General features: G+C 41.3%; 1 protein-coding gene across 1 annotated transcript in view; it reads left to right on the top strand.

The window, feature by feature from the left end:
* SNTG1 (syntrophin gamma 1) overlaps positions 1 to 21,608 on the top strand; it is a gene marked incomplete at its 3' end in the record, with an annotated part of 293,950 nt that overhangs the window by 146,879 nt on the left and 125,463 nt on the right. The window contains exons 9-10 of the mRNA XM_040433887.1: positions 2,962 to 3,092; positions 18,139 to 18,268. Coding sequence (XP_040289821.1) covers positions 2,962 to 3,092; positions 18,139 to 18,268 — 261 coding nt within the window. The remainder of the gene's footprint in view (positions 1 to 2,961; positions 3,093 to 18,138; positions 18,269 to 21,608) is intronic.

Below are 21,608 nucleotides of genomic sequence, written 5' to 3'. Positions count from 1 at the left end.
TTTTATACTAATGTATTCCATTTTTGACTTTTAATTAGCCCAGCATATTGTATTGTATTTTATTATTCACATCAAGCTTTATTAATAAACTGTTTAAATTACTATATTGTCGTATGTTTCCACGTCTAGTGTGAGTGCCCAGTATATTGTTTTATATTATTTATTAATGATATTGAGGAGGGCACCATATCTATTTTTGCAGATGACACAAAAATGTGTAGAACTGTACAGTCTATGGAAGATGTCCACAAACTACAAGCTGACTTGAACACTCTGAGTGATTGGGCATCAACTTGGTAAATGAGGTTCAATGTGGACAAATGTAAATTATGCATCTTGGTAGTAATAATCTCTGTGCTTCATATGTCCTAGGTGATGTAACATTGGGAGAGTCACTTATAGAGAAGGATTTGGGTGTCCTTGTGGATGGTAGATTAAATTATAGTATACAATGTCAATCAGCTGCTTCTAAGGCCAATAGGATATTGTCATGCATTGAGCAAGGCATGGACTCGCGGGGCAGGGCTGTAATACTACCACTTTACAAAGCGCTGGTGCGGCGTCATCTGGAATACAAAGTCCAGTTCTGGACACCAGTACATAGAAAGGATGCACTGCAGCTGGAAAAAGTACAGAGGAGAGCGACTAAAATGATAAGGGGGATGGAGGGTCTTAATTATGAAGAAAGATTATAATAATTGAATTTATTTAGTCTTGAGAAGAGACATGATTAACCTGTACAAGTATATAAATGGGCCTTACAAAAAAATACGGCGAAAAGCTGTTCCATGTAAAATGTGCTCAAAAGACAAGGGGGCACTGCCTCCGACTGGAGAAGAAAAAGTCCAGTCTCCAGAAGCATCAAAGCTTCTTTACTGTAAGAACTGTGAATCTGTGGAATAAACTTCCTCAGGACGTGGTCACAGCAGGAACAATGGACAGTTTCAAAAAGGGTTTAGACGAATTTGTTAAAAGTAAAAAAAATAAATGCTTATGAAAATGTGTAAAAATCTGAGTCTCACTTCCTTCTGGGATTCGTGCCCCTACCTATCCCTTGGTTAAACTCGATGGACGTTTGTCTTTTTTAAACCGTATTAACTATGTAACTATGTAACTTATATCTGACCAATTTTCCAGAATTGTAAATATTTTTTAGGATGCATAATGAAGGACATGAAGGAAAAAGTCGTTTTGGTGTCCGCCTAGCCATGCGGAGCCAAACGGATCCGTCATGACTTACAATGCAAGTCAATGGGGACGGATCCATTTGACGTTGACACAATATGGTGCAATTGCAAAAGGATCCGTCCCCTATTGACTTTCAATGTAAAGTCAGGAGTCCCTATTAATATACCATCGGATCAGAGTTTTCTCCAATCTGATGGTATATTTTAACTTGAAGCGTCCCCATCACCATGGGGACGCCTCTATGAGTTAGATCGTCAAAACTCAGATCCGACAGTATATTCTAACACAGAGGCGTTCCCATAGTGATGGGGACGCTTCAAGTTAGAATATACTAAGAACTGTGTACATGACTGCCTGGCAGCACCCGATCTCTTACAGGGGGCTGTGATCAGCACAATTAACCCCTCAGGTGCCGCACCTAAGGGGTTAATTGTGCGTATCATAGCCCCCTGTAAGATACCATCACTATGGGAACACCTCTGTGTTAGAATATACTGTCGGATCTGAGTTTTCACAAAGTGAAAACTCAGCTCTAAAAAAGCTTTTATGCAGACGGATCTGCGGATCCGTCTGTGTGAAAGTAGCCTACGGCCACGGATCACGGACGTGGATGTCAATCTTGTGTGCATCCGTGTTTTTTCACTGACCCATTGACTTGAATGGGTTTGTGAACCGTTGTCCGTCAAAAAAATAGGACAGGTCAGGAAACACGGATCACGGACGCGGATGAACAACGGTGCATTTTCCAAGTTTTTAACGGACCCATTGAAAGTCAATGGGTCCGCAGAAAGTCACGGAAAACAGATCAACGGACACAGATGCACACAACGGTCGTGTGCATGAGGCCTAATACTGTGGTTTGACATACAGGGAGACCACAGAAGCTTCTTGCTATGGTAAATCAATGCAATGTCAGTTTTGAACACAGGAGTAGAGATGAACAAATCTTTAGCACATTTGTATTACATTTTGATTGAGGGCTTCATCAGGCTCTATGATGGACATTTACCTTTCAATGCCCTTGTTGGCACTGCCACTGTACCCATGAGATCAGTAGCATGAGCGTGACTGATGAAACTAATCCTGTTTAAGAGGTTGGACCCCTTAGATGGCATATAAGCAGTGAGATAAAAGGTAGGGAACTCCCTTTGTATGCCCAATGGCCTCCCACATTATATAAAGAGTGCATATAGGTTGTCATGGCAGCCAGCAGCCTAACAAGGACCCCAGGTCTACCATCTTAGTATAGCTACTGTAATAGGCAGGGTTTAAAGGGGTGCCTGTTAGGCCTGTTTCACACTAGTGCTAAAATGTTCATCGTATCAGCATAGCTGGATGCTTCCTTTCCCCGCTGAAGCCCATTGACTATAATGGGATCCGCAAGGGATCTGGTCTTTTTCCTTCACTTCCTCTGCTGGAACAGCCGGCTGGAAAATTTTAACTCCAGTGTGAAACTAGCCTTAGTATTACACTGACAGGCATAATACACTACAATACAGAAGAATTGCAGTATATTATGTCAGAGATCAAGTCCCCTAGTGGGAAAATAAAATAAAATAAAATGTTTACTAAAATGTTCAGAAATAAACAAAAAAAAAATCCAATTGTTATTGCAAAGGTGTTCTCTGCAGGGTTTGTACATAGTACAATGCAAAGTGCCTGCAGCTTATTAGTAACAATTAGTTGGATATAGTACATTTCTATAATGAACATATAATAAGAATGTGTACACAGCATAAACTGATTTATTGCACTTTTATATTTCCCTTACAGGATACTTTATCTTGTTCTTCATGGCCAGCCTCACCTGGCCTCCGATGGGAAAAACGGTGGTGTGATCTTCGGCTAATCCCACTGCTGAATTCAAGACTATCACAGCATATAACAGGAACAGATTTATGCAGGTAAAAAAAACACAGTTCTCCAACTTTATATAAATGTATAAACTCAGCACCCGGGGAAATGATGCTGTGATATTTTCTTGGGAATATAATTAAGTGTGTACGAGTGTTTCCTGTTTACTATAGCAAAACTAATTTCAAAACTGTCTGGGATCATTTGGATTTTTATTGATGAGCCTTAGTAAAATGAACTTATAAATGATATCTGGTTAGACATTTACTGTAATTCTAACCCCATAGAGTAAAATAATTATATTTCATATTTACATTTGCTGACAGACATATACTCCTAAGTTATAGTCAGAAGATACATTTGCAAAACAGTTGCAGAAACAACATATATAAAACACATATCCACACTGGCACAAAATAAGACTCTTAAAAAACTCACTGGTACATAGATGAAAGAAACCGAGGGCCATGGAAGGAGAAGATGATCCTGAAATCAAGTGGATGGCAGGTGTATGCCAAACAGGAAAACAGCACATAAATGACAATGGACAAATCCAGAATACAGCATAAAGTACTAAATATTAGGAAGAGAATGCACCTAGCCAAAACATTGTCCTCCAACCACAATGAAGTAAGGCCTTGGTACTGTATATAAATGCTTAGCAATCAGCGTCTTCACTCTAATCTATTAGGCAAAGTTAGGCGATAACTAGACCCAGATTCCAATGCAAGGCAGTTGCATAGCGACTGCCAAAGCAAGGTTAGTACCTGGGTGAACATGACGCAACAAAAGAATCCTGTTGCTCGCACCACACAGGGGCAAGTCAAATTGTCTCTTGAATGAACATTTGCACAATGACTGTTCATCAATAGTTTTATGGATTGGGTTTCCATGACTGACCAACCATATGAAATACTGAGATTACTAAACACAATTTCATCATGCACTAACTGTAAGGCTTGGGGAAGGAGGAATTATTGTCAAAATGAACATATCTGCTACACTATCAACATATTCAACTTCTATTTTACTGATACATGGCCACATTTTAATTTTTATTTATTTATTTATTTATTTGCTTTCCTAACAGAACAGTGATAATAAGGAATAAAAAGTACAGTAGTATTGAATTTTTTTAACCATCTTTGACAGCAAAAGGTCCATTTCTAGATTAGTAAAAGGTAATATAAATAGTAGCAGCAGTAAGCGTAGTAGTATCAGTAGTAGTAGTAGTATTAGCACTAGAAAGACCAAGTCACAAGAGAACAAAAAGACTAGAGATGAGCAAATTCTTCAAAAATTCGAAAAACTCAAGTATGAACTCAGCCTTACAGGTCGATGTTAGCGCCAAGAAGAAGTGCACTCCTTTTACAAAGTCGTCAGCTTATTCCACATAGATGTCGATATAACATATGGGCTTTATAACATATAAATGCACCACTGAACGGCAAATATATTTTTCTTTTGCCACTAATAGACGGCAAACTGGGCTTCAGAATATATCACTGCACCACAGAACAGCAATTAGGCCCTAATTTTTTTCCACTTTCACACAAAAGGCTTTTCAACAGATAAGTGCAATGCTGAATGGACAATATATATTTATTTTGCCACTAATACACGGCAAACTGGGCTTTAGAATATATCACTGCACTGCTGAGCGGCAAAGATATTTTTCCCTTTTCCACTAATACACGCAAAAAAGGATTTTAAAACGGATAACTGCACCGCTGAGCAGCAAATATATTTTTTCTTTTTCCATTAATACACAGAAAAACAAGCTTTATAACAGATAACTGCACCACTGAGCAGCACAACATATAAATGCACCACACAAGGGAAAATAAAACGTAGAAATATTTCCTTGTTATAACCCCTGTTAATGCCTGTATCAAACAGCACTTGCACCCTAATAAGAACGGTTTGCTGGAATTACAGAGCTGTATAATGCCAATTTGGATCCCCAGTCAGTGCTGCAAGGTGTAATAGGAATGTTCCTATGGCTGTAACCTCACCAACTGAACCCTTTTCAACAGAAATGCTGGTGGAATGATTCCTCCTTATCCTTTCCCTACACCTTGAATAATCTTTCCCTGCACTTGTAAATTATTATTTTTTTTCACCACAATTAAGTCTTTCCTATCACTGTCCCTAGCGCCTGCAGACACGTCTCTCCCTGCACTAAGTACGCTGGTGAACTGCAGAATCTAAGATGGCTGCTGCTATTTATAGGGCTGTGACATCACAGGGCTGGCTGCTAATTGGCTGCATGCATGGCATTATGGTTGATCCCGCCTTCCCAGAGTTCCTTGCCCTATATCCTCACACGTGCAGCAGCCATTTTAGGAAAAAAATTGATTTCGCACCGAATCTAATTTTTCCTGAAATTCCTATCGAATTCCACTTCATCAGCTTCGATTCACTTATCTCTAAAAAAAAAACATACTAATGTTTTTGTTTCCTGCAACTATATATTATATGATATCATCAGTGTCCAAAGAAGAAGAAAAGAAAGTAATTTAGGTAAAATAGCTAGGAAAATACAACACTTAAAGTAGGCAATAAGCTGCATTTTACCGACCTTTATATAAGAATACTTTGAAGCACTAACAAAATGAACATACCTCATTCAGATGTGAAAATTAAATTTTACTTTGAGTTTTCCTTTATGCAAATGTATTTGACCATTAAAGGGGTTGTCCGGGTTCAGAGCTGAACCCGGACATATCCCCATTTTCACCCAGGCAGCCCCCTGACGAGCATCGAAGCAGTTCATGCTCCGATGCTCTCCTTTGCCCTGCGCTAAATCGCGCAGGGCAAAGGAATTTTCCGGAGATCTGGTGACGTACAGGGTTCTCCATTGGGCTGACTGGAAGCCCAGTGACGTCACCGGCACTGATGGGCTGGCTTTAGCGCTGCCCTAGCCTGTAAAACGGCACAAAACAAAAGAGCCCTTTCCCTCCGCGATCTAGCGCAGGGCAAGGGAGCGAATCAGAGCATGAGATTCTCTGATGCTAACATCAGGGGTTCTGCCTGGGTGAAATTATGCTCTGAACCCAGACAACCCCTTTATCTATGACTATTACATATCATTAGTTTTGGGAGGTATAAATTGTCTTTATGTGTTTGAATAAAAAAAAAAAAATAATAATGTAATTTTCCATTGTGGGTTTTTCATGCAGTTTGAGATTTTTTTTTTTTTGCCATTGCTAATGATTCCATGGTGATTTACCTCCTTTTAGACTTGCAGAAATGTGGATTCTCGGTGGTTCTGAACTGCAAAAATGAATTATCATGTAAATAAAAATATAGAAAATACGTTATCTCAAAGTAAAGCAAGGTTACAGAATAGCCATATGTTGTGTATTTATTAGCATGGATTCCCTTGATAAAAAGCTTAAAACAGGAACACCTGGCTACATTACTTACAATTCTACAGACACTAATAACAAAAGAGGCCACACACGACTACCTAGCATAAATATAAAGGAGTCATTACGTTCAAATTAGCATATTGTTAAGCAATAAACTAGCAATAACTATGTCGACCTCAGCAGAAAAATCTTATGATTAACAACAATGACATTCATTTAGCAGTCATATAAAAGATATAATATACAACTTCTACATTAAACAAAGCTAATCCCTGAGGTTTTCTTTCACAGTCTACATTTTTACAAAGCCCACCTTTAATATTTTTGGTTCCTAAGACTCAGTTTTCCAAATAATTTCTACATTGCAAAGTAATATAAAATATGTTTTTCATTTTTGATAATGGCAAACTTAACTTGGTTAAACTTACATAAGGTTCTGGTGTGTGTCCCCTTCACTTCTTTGACTTGAAATATATTTAGGATAAAAAGTCCAGCTCAGATCCTTTCTCAAGTGAATATCAGTGTAGCTATCAAGAAAGACACTGTAATGCAGAAATACCATATTACATGATGGTCATTCAAATGGGACAGGTCTGCCAGGATGAGAACCATCTCCCCTTTCTCCCCACAAAGAGAGTGATTACAATTCAGGGGTTTTCTACAGAGAGTGTTTATTAATGGTACATATTGGGTTACAGTTAACTTGTAAGTGCCTGAAAGAGTAGAACCTCAGGGAATTTGGGGAAGCTTGAAGCTTGGACAGAGAGATTGCAAATCAAGTTCAAGTTGTTATGCACTCGGGTTGAGGAAACTAAATTACATACTGTGGGGATTCGCTCTGGTAGTTAGGATAAGCGGGCACAGTACAGAGGCAAAATACAAGTTTGTAATTCAAACTTCAGTGTTTATTCACACATGATGCCAAAAACAAAACGTCACTTTTTCAGTGTTGGTTACTTCACACCCAATGGCAAGTTAATAAAATAAAAGTCACCTGGGTGGAAGTTCTGCCTCAGAAAGTTTAAATACAGGCTTTAGGCGGCCTGTCCCCCTGACACACGGGTCTCCGCTCTCCAGCCCAGAACAGGCCTCAGATCCAAGCACGCAGAACTCCTGAGCTCCACTGTCAGACGGAGGTACAGTAATCCTCTCCACCTGGCAGTGCTGGCTGGTTTTTATGCCTGGCAAAAGCTGGCCTGGAACGTGGGGAGTAGTCACCCATCCAGCACATTGACTACTCCCAGTAAGAGCCGTCCCGGATCAGCTATTATTACAGCCATGCTAAGTACAAAGGTGTCAAACAGCAACTGCTGCTGAAACATAAAAACCGGCTCTTATTCCACCGAAGCCAGGAACCTCGGTGACACATACCTATCATCCACAATGATTCCTTGTACCTTCTTACAATACTAAATAAGTATGTAATAAATGATGAAACACATGGTAAAACTGCCACTGAATAGACCCGAAGACAGTAAATGTAACTTTAGTGACCAGTGCCAGGTAGGGTCAGATCCAGGATTTTAACTTGGTGGGTAGAATAATGGTGGCACCCAACAAATTGTGCTTCATTTAGTCATGCCTCCTCACAAATACTGCGCCACAATCAAGACACAAAAACAAAAAAACATAGAAGCGGCTAATTGCATGCTCAGGGACAGCTATCATTTTTTAAAGTGTGCACTACCATTATACAAGCACCAATATAAATAAATAAATAATACTGCTATACAGTGATCATATAAAAGTTAGGCACCAGGTGCAGTTAGGTACTCTGCAGTGTATTATCATGCTGCAGACTATAAAAAAGGATACAGCTGTGGTCTACACCTTCACAATATTTTCTTCCAGCTATGACTCATATCTGAAGAGTTTGCTACCCAGATATCTTTGACTGCACACTTTTGCACGTCCCCACACTGTTCCCTGAAAAATAATAGTCACTGTCCCATCTATTCCCACCTGATTATAAAAAGAGGTGCTCCCACTGTGCCTCCTGAATAAATGTATGTTCCACACGTTGCCTTTATTTTAAAAAAAATCAAGCTCTTGACTAGAGATGGCCTTGCGGTTCGCGCGGCGGTCGTTTCACGGGCGAACTTTGCGTGTTCGCTATTCGGTGAACATGCGAACATATGGAGAAATTTGCGCCCGCCATATTCTTTTACATTATGAAGAACTTTGACCCATGACACATCCATCATGTGGTACAGGACAGCCAATTGAGACATTTCAGCACATGGACATACCCCCTACCTTATAAATAAACCTGATCTGGCCGCCATTTTACATTCAGTGTTTTGCCAGTGTAGGGAGAGGTTGCTGTGTGGAGTGGTGGTGTGGCTGTGCAGGAACCACATTCACCCAGTGGGCCGTAAAGGGCATGTATTGTCCCTGACAGTAGTTACAACTCCACACATCGGCACTGCCGTGCACTTTGGCAGACACCGACAGGCTCAAGGACCGGCTCACCTTCTGTTCTACATGTGTGTGCAGGGCTGGTACTGCCTTTTTCACAAAGAAATGATGGCTTGGGACTCTCCACCTCGACTCGGCACAAGCCATCAGTTCTCTGAAAGGTGCAGAGTCCACCACTTGGAAAGGGAGGGACTGAAGCACCAGCAACTTGGACAGAAACACGTTCAGCTTCTGCGCCTTTGGATGCGTGCACGCATACTGTTGTCTCTTGGCAATCGCTTCAGCGATCGATTGCTGACGGAATGACTGACGAGGAGTAGGAGCAGGAGCATCTAGACCAGCAGAAGATAGGATTGACAGACAGCTCCCTTCAGCTGAGGTAGTGGAGCCTTGACTGGCTGAAACTGGGTGCGTACCACTGGGTGATGTAGCGGTAGCTGCGGCAGGCTGGACCACCACATCGGAGCCACGGTTCTCCCAGGCCACTTTATGGTGACGCTGCATATGTTGACGCTGGGCCATGGTGCCAACATTGGCACCCTGCCCACGCTTCACCTTCTGCCCACATATTCTACTTATGTCCCTGTTGATCTCCTCTGGCGGCTTCACAAAAAACTGCCACACCACAGAGTACCTGATTTTCCCCCCAACACTACTCACTGGCTGACTGCTACCGCCGCTGCTTCCGTGAACCCATGCACCACTCCTTTCTGGGCAGGTAGGCTGCTGCAAAGCGGGTGCTCTACCCTGTGCTCGTTTGGCTCCCAACCTCCCACTGCTGCCACCCTGCTGACTCCCAGCCATTCTAGTGACTTGCTGGCTCAGCAGTTGCCTGACGGGCAAGCTTCCACCCCCTTCTCCTGATGATGACGAAGCCTCTTCTTCACCCGGCTCCCAAGTGCGATCGGCTTCATCATCATCGAGAAGTGTCTGATCATCACTGATGTCCTCCTCCATGGTCTCTGGGTCTGGAGCCTGACCACTCGCAACAGAAACTCCTCATCACTACTTGCCCGCCTAGCGGAGGAAGCGGTGTATGTCTCCTCCACATCTTGGCTGGGCAGTAGCTGCTGACTGTCCTCTTGTAGCTCATCCTCACTGAAAAGTGAAGCAGAGCTCACTGCATGTAGTACTTCTTGCGATGATGGAACAGAAGAGGCCAGAGGCAGGTTGAGGACAGGTGAGGGCATAGGGCCATGCCAACTAAGGGTTGTGTCTGACGAACCCACCTACTGTTAGCTGGGGGTGTCTGATGTCACTTGGGATGACTTGGATGACCGAGTTAACCAATCAATAACCGCAGGGTTGCTGGTCAAATCACGACCGCTAGATGACACTGGTAGCTCAGGCCTAGCGACTACTGCTACCACAACCCCTTACTCTGCTTGCACCAGAAACATTCAGGCCTCTGCCACTCCTCTGTGCATGGCCTGGCACTTCTCTGCCTAACATCCTTGAAGCTGAACTAAACCAATGAAACGGAAATTAAAATACGGAGATTTGAGGGATGCACATCCAGGGCACGAAGCTACCGTTCCACCACATCCCAAAGATGCTCTATTGGGTTGAGATCTGGTGACTGTGGGGGCCATTTTAGTACAGTGAACTCATTGTCATGTTCAAAAAAACAATTTGAAATGATTTGAGCTTTGTGAAATGGTGCATTATCCTGCTGGAAGTAACCATCAGAGGATGGATACATGTTCTCATTCTGTTTACGCCAAATTCGGACTCTACCATTTGAATGTCTCAACAGAAATCGAGACTCATCAGACCAGGCAACATTTTTCCAGTCTTCAACAGTCCAATTTTGGTGAGCTCGTGCAAATTGTAGCCTCTTTTTCCTATTTGTAGTGGAGATGAGTGGTACCCGGTGGGGTCTTCTGCTGTTGTAGCCCATCCGCCTCAAGGTTGTGCGTGTTGTGGCTTCACAAATGCTTTGCTGCATACCTCGGTTGTAACGAGTGGTTATTTCAGTCAACGTTGCTCTTCTATCAGCTTGAATCAGTCGGCCCATTCTCCTCTGACCTCTAGCATCCACAAGGCATTTTTGTCCACAGGACTGCCGCATACTGGATGTTTTTCCCTTTTCACACCATTCTTTGTAAACCCTAGAAATGGTTGTGCGTGAAAATCCCAGTAACTGACCAGTGCCCGTCTGGCACCAACATCCATGCCACGCTCAAAATTGCTTAAATGACCTTTCTTTCCCATTCTGACATTCAGTTTGGAGTTCAGGAGTTTGTCTTGACCAGGACCACACCCCTAAATGCATTGAAGCAACTGCCATGTGATTGGTTGACTAGATAATTGCATTAATGAGAAATAGAACAGGTGTTCCTAATAATTCTTTAGGTGAGTGTATTTCTTGCAGTAATGAAAAATGCCACTATATGCTTTCACCAGAAATAACTGCAGAAGTGACCTGAGAAAATATCTTTCTTGTTGGACTGAATTAGGCCACTATATGTTTTGACCACAAAAAAAATTAAAGAGTGAAGTGCTTATATATATTTCTTGCAGTAATGAAATACACCACTATACGCTTTCACCTGAAATAACTGCAACAGTGCAGATATATTTTTATGGTAGTACTGAAATACGTCGCTATACGCTTTCAACAGAAATAACTGCAACAGTGCAGTGCATATATATTTTTCTTATTTTACTGAAATATGTCCCAATACGCTTTCACCAGAAATAACTGCAGCAGTGTGTACATATTTTTCTTATTTTACTGAAATACCCCCCTATATGCTTTGACCAGAAATAACTGCAACAGTGTGTATATATTTTTCTTGTTGTACTGTAATACGCCCCTATACGCTTTCAACAGAAATAACTGCAGAAGTGGAATGCGCATATATTTTTCTTGTCATACTGAATAAGATACTAAGATATAAGCCACTAAAGGCTTTCCAACATAACACTTGCAGCCCAATAACAAAAAGCTGGAATGACAGAGCTGTCTAATGACTATTTGGATCCCCAAATAATCGTTCCCTGCACTTGTAAATCACTTTACTATCAATGTCCCTAGCAGTAAAATGGTTCCTCCCTATCCTTTCCCTGCACTTATAAATCATTTTTTCAATAGCTGTCCCTAGCGCCTTCACACGTCTGTCCCTGCAATCTAAACGCTGGAAAATAGCAGAATCTAAAATGGCTGCCCTATTTATAGGGCTGTGACATCACAGGGCTGGCTGCTGATTGACATGCCTGCATGCAGCCAATCTGGGTGATCCCGCCTTCCCAGAGTTCCATGCCCCATGTCCTCAGTCCTCATATGTGTAGCCGCCATTTTAGGAAAATTGTGATTCGTTACCACGAAGCGCTAGGAAATTCACATTTGTTGCAAATTCCAACTTTGTCAGTTTTGATCTCTAAATCAGCACCATACAGTAGGTGTGAACATGCAGAGTAGCAGTGCTGATAATGGTTGTTCTGTTGCAACAGTTCATATGTAGAAGCTAAAATGGTAGTTGAAATGTCTGTGCGCATCACAGTAGGTTTCTGAATGTGATGCACCTTCAACAATTCCCTAAAAAATATTGGAAGTGACATAGTTTGAAATAACAGTTAAATGGAGCTACAATATGAGATTTGGGAATTTAGAGTTGAATGTGGTTTAAAGCAAGCACCAGTGCCTGGGAATGCTACACTCAAGGCACTGAATATAACGTAGGTGCTATTTATGGCGGTGAATACTTGGTTGACTTTTCAGACACATCAAATCATCTTGCTCTGGATTGCCACGAGCGACAGGGGCAGCTAAAATGTCTCTAGAGAAGGGCTTTTCCAAACAACTCCCAGTATTCTCATTCTATGTTAAGGCTGTTAGTGTAATAAGGTGAAATGTGTGGCTGTCTCTAGTGATGTATCCCTGATTTTAATTTTTTTGTATTTTTCATATAAGCAAAGTTAAGTTTTGAAGGAAAGTGGTAATGAAACAACGTGTCAGTCTATCATACAATATTTTTTAGTCTGAATTCACCTGCTATTAAATAACATCGGGATAAATACTACAGCTACTCTAGTCACTGGTAAGTTCCAGTCCATTAAGCAGCATCATTTACATAGACTTTAGTGTAAGTGGTACAGTGTGTACATGGTTTGCATAATAAGACATTCTTATGATCACTTTCATATGAACGCAGAACAAAAAAAATCTAGAACACGTAAGCTATTCCTTCTTTTCTTTTTGTATTCATACAAATGACTGGCAGAACAATATTATTGGCGCTTTGGCAGCTGACTTACATAATGAATTTTCATTCAGTGATTGTTACTACAACTGAGCAGGATGCACAAAGAGCATTAATGAAAAGCGTAATAACATGAGAAGAAAAAAGCTTAGGAAAATTGCTGAAGCAGGGAGGGTAATGATGGCATGTAAATCCCACGCGTTTTCCACCGTAGGGACTGGTGATGAAGCACATTCAGAAGAAAAACACATAAGAACTAGCATGGCTTTATTAAAAAAAAGTCAATAGAAGCTGACCTATAGATTAGAAGGGCTTACTACTGAGTAATAGCATATTGCTTGGTTATGCAATCACTTATCCATTGATAGCAGTCTAATTTCAGAATGAAAGGGTGGCAGTGCTAGTATATTCTCTTTCATTTTTACATTACAATCAATAAAAATCACAGATTTCTTCTGTATGATATTTTTCTCCACTTTTGGGGGTTAAATAAAAAAAAATGTATTTATTGCATCTGCTTAACTTTTTTAGACTAGACAAATTATGAAAACTCTGTGCCAAACACACACTAGGGTACAAAAGACTAGGGGTATAAGAGTACCGTAATCACTTCCACGTGTCACGAGCAATAGTGCCTGTATAGTGACTACAGTGGCTGCTAGTGAAAAATGGTTCCTTACAACAACCTCTATTAAAAACATCCACAATCCATGCAAGCATTCACCACACTCATATGAAATCCCCCAGTCTTTACCCGCTCAGGACCTTGTGATTGTTCCACTTTTGCATTTGGCTCCATTTAATACTGCATACAATGTAGTGGAAAACTGTAAAAAATTCCAAATGTGGTGGAATTGGGAAAAAATGCAATTCCACCTAGGGTTGGGCGATATCAAAAATATTCAGACGACAATGATATTAGGAAATTTATCGCGACAACGATATACAGTACAGACCAAAAGTTTGGACACACCTTCTCATTCAAAGAGTTTTCTTTATTTTCATGACTATGAAGGCATCAAAACTATGAATTAACACATGTGGAATTATATACATAACAAACAAGTGTGAAACAACTGAAAATATGTCATATTCTAGGTTCTTCAAAGTAGCCACCTTTTGCTTTGATTACTGCTTTGCACACTCTTGCCATTCTCTTGATGAGCTTCAAGAAGTAGTCCCCTGAAATGGTCTTCCAACAGTCTTGAAGGAGTTCCCAGAGATGCTTAGCACTTGTTGGCCCTTTTGCCTTCACTCTGCGGTCCAGCTCACCCCAAACCATCTCGATTGGGTTCAGGTCCGGTGACTGTGGAGGCCAGGTCATCTGGCGCAGCACCCCATCACTCTCCTTCATGGTCAAATAGCCCTTACTTTCAAAGTTTTCCCAATTTTTCGGCTGACTGACTGACCTTCATTTCTTAAAGTAATGATGGCCACTCGTTTTTCTTTACTTAGCTGCTTTTTTCTTGCCATAATACAAATTCCAACAGTCTATTCAGTAGGACTATCAGCTGTGTATCGACCTGACTTCTCCTCAACACAACTGATGGTCCCAACCCCATTTATAAGGCAAGAAATCCCACTTATTAAACCTGACAGGGCACACCTGTGAAGTGAAAACCATTTCAAGGGACTACCTCTTGAAGCTCATCAAGAGAATGCCAAGAGTGTGCAAAGCAGTAATCAAAGCAAAAGGTGGCTACTTTGAAGAACCTAGAATATGACATATTTTCAGTTGTTTCACACTTGTTTGTTATGTATATAATTCCACATGTGTTAATTCATAGTTTTGATGCCTACAGTGTGAATCTACAATTTTCATAGTCATGAAAATAAAGAAAACTCTTTGAATGAGAAGGTGTGTCCAAACTTTTGGTCTGTACTGTATATCGCAATAAATACCAGTTTAAAAGAAAAAACACAAGGAGACGTTATACTGTATGGGGGCAGCCACAAGGGGACGTTATACTGTATGGGGGGCCACAAGGAGATGTTATACTGTATGGGGCAGCCACAAGGAGACGTTATACTGTATGGGGGGCCACAAGGGGACATTATACTGTATGGGGGGCCACAAGGAGACATTATACTGTATGGAGGGCACCCACAAGGAGACGTTATACTGTATGGGGGACAGCCACAAGGAGACGTTATACTGTATGAGGGCAGCCACAAGGAGACATTATACTGTATGGGGGGCCACAAGGAGACATTATACTGTATGGAGGGCACCCACAAGGAGATGTTATACTGTATGGGGGACAGCCACAAGGAGACGTTATACTGTATGGAGGACAGCCACAAGGAGACGTTATACTGTATGGGGGCAGCCACAAGGAGACATTATACTGTATGGGTGCAGCCACAAGGAGACGTTATACTGTATGGGGGCAGCCACAAGGAGACATTATACTGTATGGGGGGCCACAAGGAGACATTATACTGTATGGAGGGCACCCACAAGGAGACGTTATACTGTATGGGGGACAGCCACAAGGAGACGTTATACTGTATGGAGGACAGCCACAAGGAGACGTTATACTGTATGGGGGCAGCCACAAGGAGACATTATACTGTATGGGGGCAGCCACAAGGAGACGTTATACTGTATGGGGGCAGCCAGCAGGAGACATTATATTGTATGGTTGGCCACAAGGAGACGTTATACTGTATGGGGGCCACAAGGAGATATATGAGGGAAGCCACAAGGAGACATTATACTTTATGGGGATAATGGGGGCCACAAGGAGACATTGGCTTGGGGCAGCGGCCAGGCAGCCACAACTTGGAGACATTAATTGTCACACTGTATGGCAGTGTTCGCAGGGGCAGCCGCCACAAGGAGACATTACAGTATCAGGGGCAGCAGCCACAAGGAAACATTACAGTATGGGGGCAGCAGCAAAGCCACAAAAAGACATTACAGTATGGGGTCAGCAGCACAGCCACAAGGAGACATTACAGTATGGGGGCAGCAGCCCCAAAAGGAGACATTACAGTGGGGGCAGCAGCCACAAGGTGCTGGCCCCCCATGCCTTATGGCCACCTGTGTGACCTGCCTGCCACCACCATACAGTAATTCCTTCTTGTTGGTCATGGGGGAGGGAGGGACTCGTGATGGCTCATTCCCTGCCTGCCTGCTGGCTGCTATTTCAATGTGCAGTGCGGAGCATGCAGCTAGTTGCATTGCAGGCAGGCAGGCATGAAGGACTGATGACTGAGTAGGCCAAGGTCAGACAGAAGACATATAATTGGGGCAGAGACATTACACCTTTAATAGCTGCCCGTCCGGCAGCTATGATAAAGTTCAACTTCTGACTGACTTTCCACCACTCGCTCGCTGCTACTGCGCTGCTCAGCCTGGGCGTCTGATTCTCGCGTTAGACGTCGGTGGGCGGAGACAGCACCATGGGAGCAAGCGAGGAGGAGCCTGGTCGGCCGCTGCAGGAAGCAATTGGTGTGTAATGATGCAGGGGCGGGTGGCCGCAGTTTTTGAAGCGGTCAGCGCACATGACCGCTTCGATGACGTCACAAAATAGCACAGTAATTAGGAAACAGCGATATCGCCTTTTTTTAATACCGCGGTATATCTTGAACACCGGTATATCGCCCAACCCTAATTCCACCAAAGTTTTATGGGTTTTGTTTTTACAAAGTTCCCTATGCGATAAAACTAACCTTTTACTTTCATTTTCCAGGTCAGTACGGTTACAGACATACCATATTTATATATTTTTTCTTGTGTTTTAATGCTAAAAAAAAAAAAGTTTGGAAAAAAATATTGTTTTTATTTTCATCACCATATTCTAACCGCCATAATTTTTTATAGTTATGTCTACGGAGCTTGTGGAGGCTCATTTTTTTGTGGGCAATTTGTAGTTTTAACTGATACCATGTTGGAGCGTGTATGACTTTTTAAGCACTTTATTAAATTTTTTGGGCAGATGAAATGTCAAAAAATGGTGAATCAGTTACATTTATATTTTAATAGTTCAGACTTTTTTTGGACATGCCGATAACTATGATGTTTATTTTTATTTGTATCATTTGTATGTTTTATTTATATGTTTATTTATATTTTAGTTATGGGGAAAGAAGTGATTCTAATTTTTATATTTTTTTTTAAAAGCCCACCTTAGGGGACCTTAACGTGCAATCATCAGATTGCTTTAACTACCCGTTAATGTAATTTAATTAGTGGATAGCAAATTTAGTATACTTCAATACAGTGATGCTAGCTGCAGACCTACATTGGAATATATGTCTGATAAGCCTGGTAATATACATCTGATAGGCTGGAGTTTGCTGGAGGCTACCATGCCTATCACTACCAAGAAATAACTTCCCCCATATCAGCACAGGAGCACAGATGGTGTGGTCACAATTGAGCCTGGCATCTGAGGGGTTAAATGTCTGCGACTGTACATGTATTGTAGAAGTCCAGAAATCATTAAATGGGTAATCTGATTATGTCAAGTTATCCTCTATCAATAGGAATAATATTTGATCAGTAAGGTTCTACCACTGGGAAGGGAACCCCACCAATCACCAAAACGGGGACCCTGTACCCCTTGCCCCCCCCCCCCCCTCCGAATGAACAGCAGCTGGCTGGGCATGCACACAGTCAATTAATTTCTGCCTCCAGAACTACCATATGAATGAATGAAGTGGCTGTGTGCATGCTTGGCCGGCCGTCCATTGATTTTGGAATACCCCATTAAGGCCACAAATGGCTACCCCAAACTCTGCTGTCATAGACAATCAGTGAATTATGCGCACATTACTATATGACAAGCAAACAAACTGGTCAGATTCTAACTAGGATATCTATGTGGAAAGAACATCAGCCAGGTCACAAAAAAATATAATATTAGAAAAATTACTTTTATGGCATTTACAATAAGTTTCAATAAAGTGTTTGTGGAAAGGTTTAGATACACTTTAGGATTCACTGTAATTCCAGTTATCCAATAAAAATGTTTTCTGAAAGCTGCTCATTGCAGTTCACGTCTTCCTGCGTGAATAATTTGTGCTAGCACACCTATGGTATGTTAACTGGTAAACAATGGCTAAGCTTTACATTTTTACTGTATTTACAGGCAAAATGCATTTCAAATCACTGCAGTAGATGGTATTTGCAGTGGAATAATACAGTGCTTGTCGAGTGATGACTGCATAGAGTGGTTACAATCTATATCTTCTAACATTTCCAATCTCACAAAGCACAACGTAAGTAAAAATGCTCTTTTGACTCTATTGAAAGGTTCTACTTCTAATTCTTTTTGTTGTTGATTCCTAAGAGACACCACCTTGTCTTATCTTCGGATAAGCAAAGCTCGGGGCTTCTCATGAGAAATGAATATAATACTATAACTAAATCGCTTATAAAACATTCATGAAAAGTGAGATTCTGCCTGGGGTTTTGATTTGTTTTTCCACTATCAAGATTCAGATACATTGCTGTATGTCTCTTTAACGCTGGTTCGATAGACCCAGAAGCTGCATACTTCCTGAATACCAATGCTTATGGAAATCAATCAGTGCTATTAGGTAGACATATTCAACAGAGTTCGATCAAAATAATGCAATTTATATTGAATATCAAACTAATGAATTATTAAAGCCAAAATTGCATCACTTTGTATTCACATTACCTCTACTTTAAAAAAGCTTTTGAAAAAAGGTAATAAACCAACATTCTTAAGATTGCAAAAACAGTCTGAGATTTTTTTTATGATATAATTATTATTATTTCTTATTAAAGCACCATTCATTCTATGGCACTGTACATATGATACATCGATAATACAAAACAATTGCAATAAGTATGAACAAGACGAGTTACAAACTGGTACAGAAGGAGACAGGACCCTGCCCGTGAGGGCTTACAATCTGCAAGAAATGAGGGAAGGACACAGTTAATAATACAATATTATATTAAAAAAATTAGCTATTTGTAAATTCAATGTTTTATATTAAAGGGGTTATATTAAGAATAATGTAAAAATAAAAACCATACATAATCTAGCCCTTTAATTAATATAGTTTCAGAGATCTCCCCATTAATTGCTCCAGTTGTTCTGCTAGAATTAGTTTAACCTCCCTAGCGGTAATCCCGAGTGTGGCTCGGGGTTAATTTACACCGCAAGAAGTGGTAACCCCCGAACCACACTCGGGAATACCATGGGTTAATTACAACGAGGCAGGAATGGATGCGGACAGCACACAGTGTGCTGACCACATGAGCATTTCCAGAGCGCGACGCCAACTACCGATCGCAGCTCTGGAAGAATGTACCGCGGTGGGTACGAAAATACTACAGGAATTAGAGGGAGGTTAAGCGGTCTTTAAGGTCATTAAACATGTGTTGTAAGTCCGCTCTTGAGATAGCAGAATTAAAGCTAGTGATATTGCTTGTATCAGAAATTTAGCAGCGTTAGAGAAGGAACTGTACTCACCAGGCTCTGGGCGCTTGCCACAAGAGGAGAATTATGGTATGGGGAGCCAGGCGAGTTCTTTGCTGCTTGTTTGCCCGGAGAGTTGCTGCTTTGGCTTGTTTAAATAGCTGACGCCGGAGAAGCCTAACCGCACTGGCGGGAATCGGCGCCATCTTGGGGCACAGGAGGAGCGTGAGTAAAGAAGAAAGTTAGTTTTGCCTGACTTATTCCTTTTTTTCTCCCTCTTCTAAGACATCTGTTAGTCTTGAGGGATGATTTAGTTTCACCCTGAGGTGGAAAGGGTTGATTAAGCTGTCTGCAAGGGGGGGAGGGGTGTTCTCTCTCGGGGGCATGTCATTTCTGCTGCAGAAATGGTGGCAGTCGAAGAATGGAACTGAGCATGTGCTTCCATCTCAGTGACTAGGACAAAGAAATTAGAAAAAGAGCAAACAGCAGGTGGCACTATTTAGATAGATTTCATTGACTACATCAGTAGCTATAATACCTCTTTAATTACATGCAACTACAAAAGTATTCAGATCCAGGTGCTGGTTAGAAAAATGTAGATTTTTTTTTCATGAGACAACCTCGGTAACAAAATTATTTTGTAACTATTTTGGCAGTCACAAAATACCATATAATACAACTGACAGCAGCATCCATCATGACTCTGGTGCCGGATCAGGTGGGATGTCCCCAGCTCCCAGCCATTGAGCTCTGTGGATCCCCTACCGAAATTCACTGCTATCAGACATTAAGACTTATGTCTCATTTAGAAAAGTAGATAATGATTCAGGGAACTGACGACGTGGGTGACTTACCATCACAAAGCCAATGATAACAACAAGTAGTGTTGAGCGAATTGAGCATTGGATCCAAGATCCGTTTCAGTACAGCATTAAAATGCATGGCATCCGGCGAAGGGAAATAAGTTGTCACCAAAGTCTCGCGAGACTTCGGAGAATAACTTTGGCATTCGATTTTTAAACTTGAAAACCATTTTAAAACATGAATCCGAAGTTGTCTTCGGATCCAAGCTTTAAAATGGTTTTCAAATTCTATAATCAAATTCCCGCGGGCCTTCAGAGATAGTGAATCTCCCTAGCCGGAGACATTTGAATGCTATATGGAGACGAATCTCCAGACTGGACAGCATTAAAATGAAGTTCTGAGCGAATTGACTTCGGATCTTGGATCCGAAGCTTGATTCGCTCAACACTAATGACAAGTATTTATATGCAGGGAGTATTATGTACAAAATTATTCATACTCGATTGTATACTCTCTTAAACGATGATCATTGACTGAGTTCAGACAGGTCTAGTCATCGTGCCTATCGGCAAAAGGTCACACGATACACATTTACATTGCTACAATTCATTAACGACAAATGATAGTTTACTTGCTCACATCAAGTGTTGAACAAGCATTTTTAGTAAAATTGTTCAGTTGCTACGTACATTCACATTAAGGCCTCTTTCACACGGGCGTCGCGTGTGAGGGCCGGATAGGATGCGGATGCGTTGCGGGAAAATGCATGATTTTTCTGCGCAAGTGCAAAGCGTTTTAATGCATTTTGCACGTGCGTGAGAAAAATTGGCATGTTTGGTACCCAGGCCCGAACACGAACTTCTTCACAGAAGTTTGGGTTTGAGTTAGGTGTTCTGTAGATTTTATTATTTTCCCTTATAATATGGTTATAAGGCAAAATAGTATTCTTAATACAGACTGCTTAGTAAAATGTCCATTGAGGGGTTAAAAATAATAAACAAATTTAACTCACCCCATCTACTTGGTCGCGTAGCGGATCTCCTCTTCTTTCTTCAGGACCTGGGAAAAGGACCTTTGATGATGTCACTGCTCTCATCACATGGTCCATCACCATGGCTATGGACCGTGTGATGGATCATGTGATGAACCATGTGATGAGCGGAGTGATGTCATCAAAGATCCTTTACCCAGGTCCAAGAAAGAAGAGGTCATCCGCTATGCAACCAAGTGGATGGGGTGAGTTAAATTTGTTTATTATTTTTTAACCCCTCCATCCCTAATTTACTTAGCATTCTGTATTAAGAATGCTATTATTTTTTTCCTTATAACCATGTTATAAGGGAAAATAATAAAGATCGGGT

This window comes from Bufo bufo, chromosome 5 (assembly GCF_905171765.1).
Source record: "Bufo bufo chromosome 5, aBufBuf1.1, whole genome shotgun sequence".
In the NCBI taxonomy this organism is placed as follows: Eukaryota; Metazoa; Chordata; class Amphibia; order Anura; family Bufonidae; genus Bufo; species Bufo bufo.
This window is presented reverse-complemented; position numbering and strand designations above follow the sequence as displayed.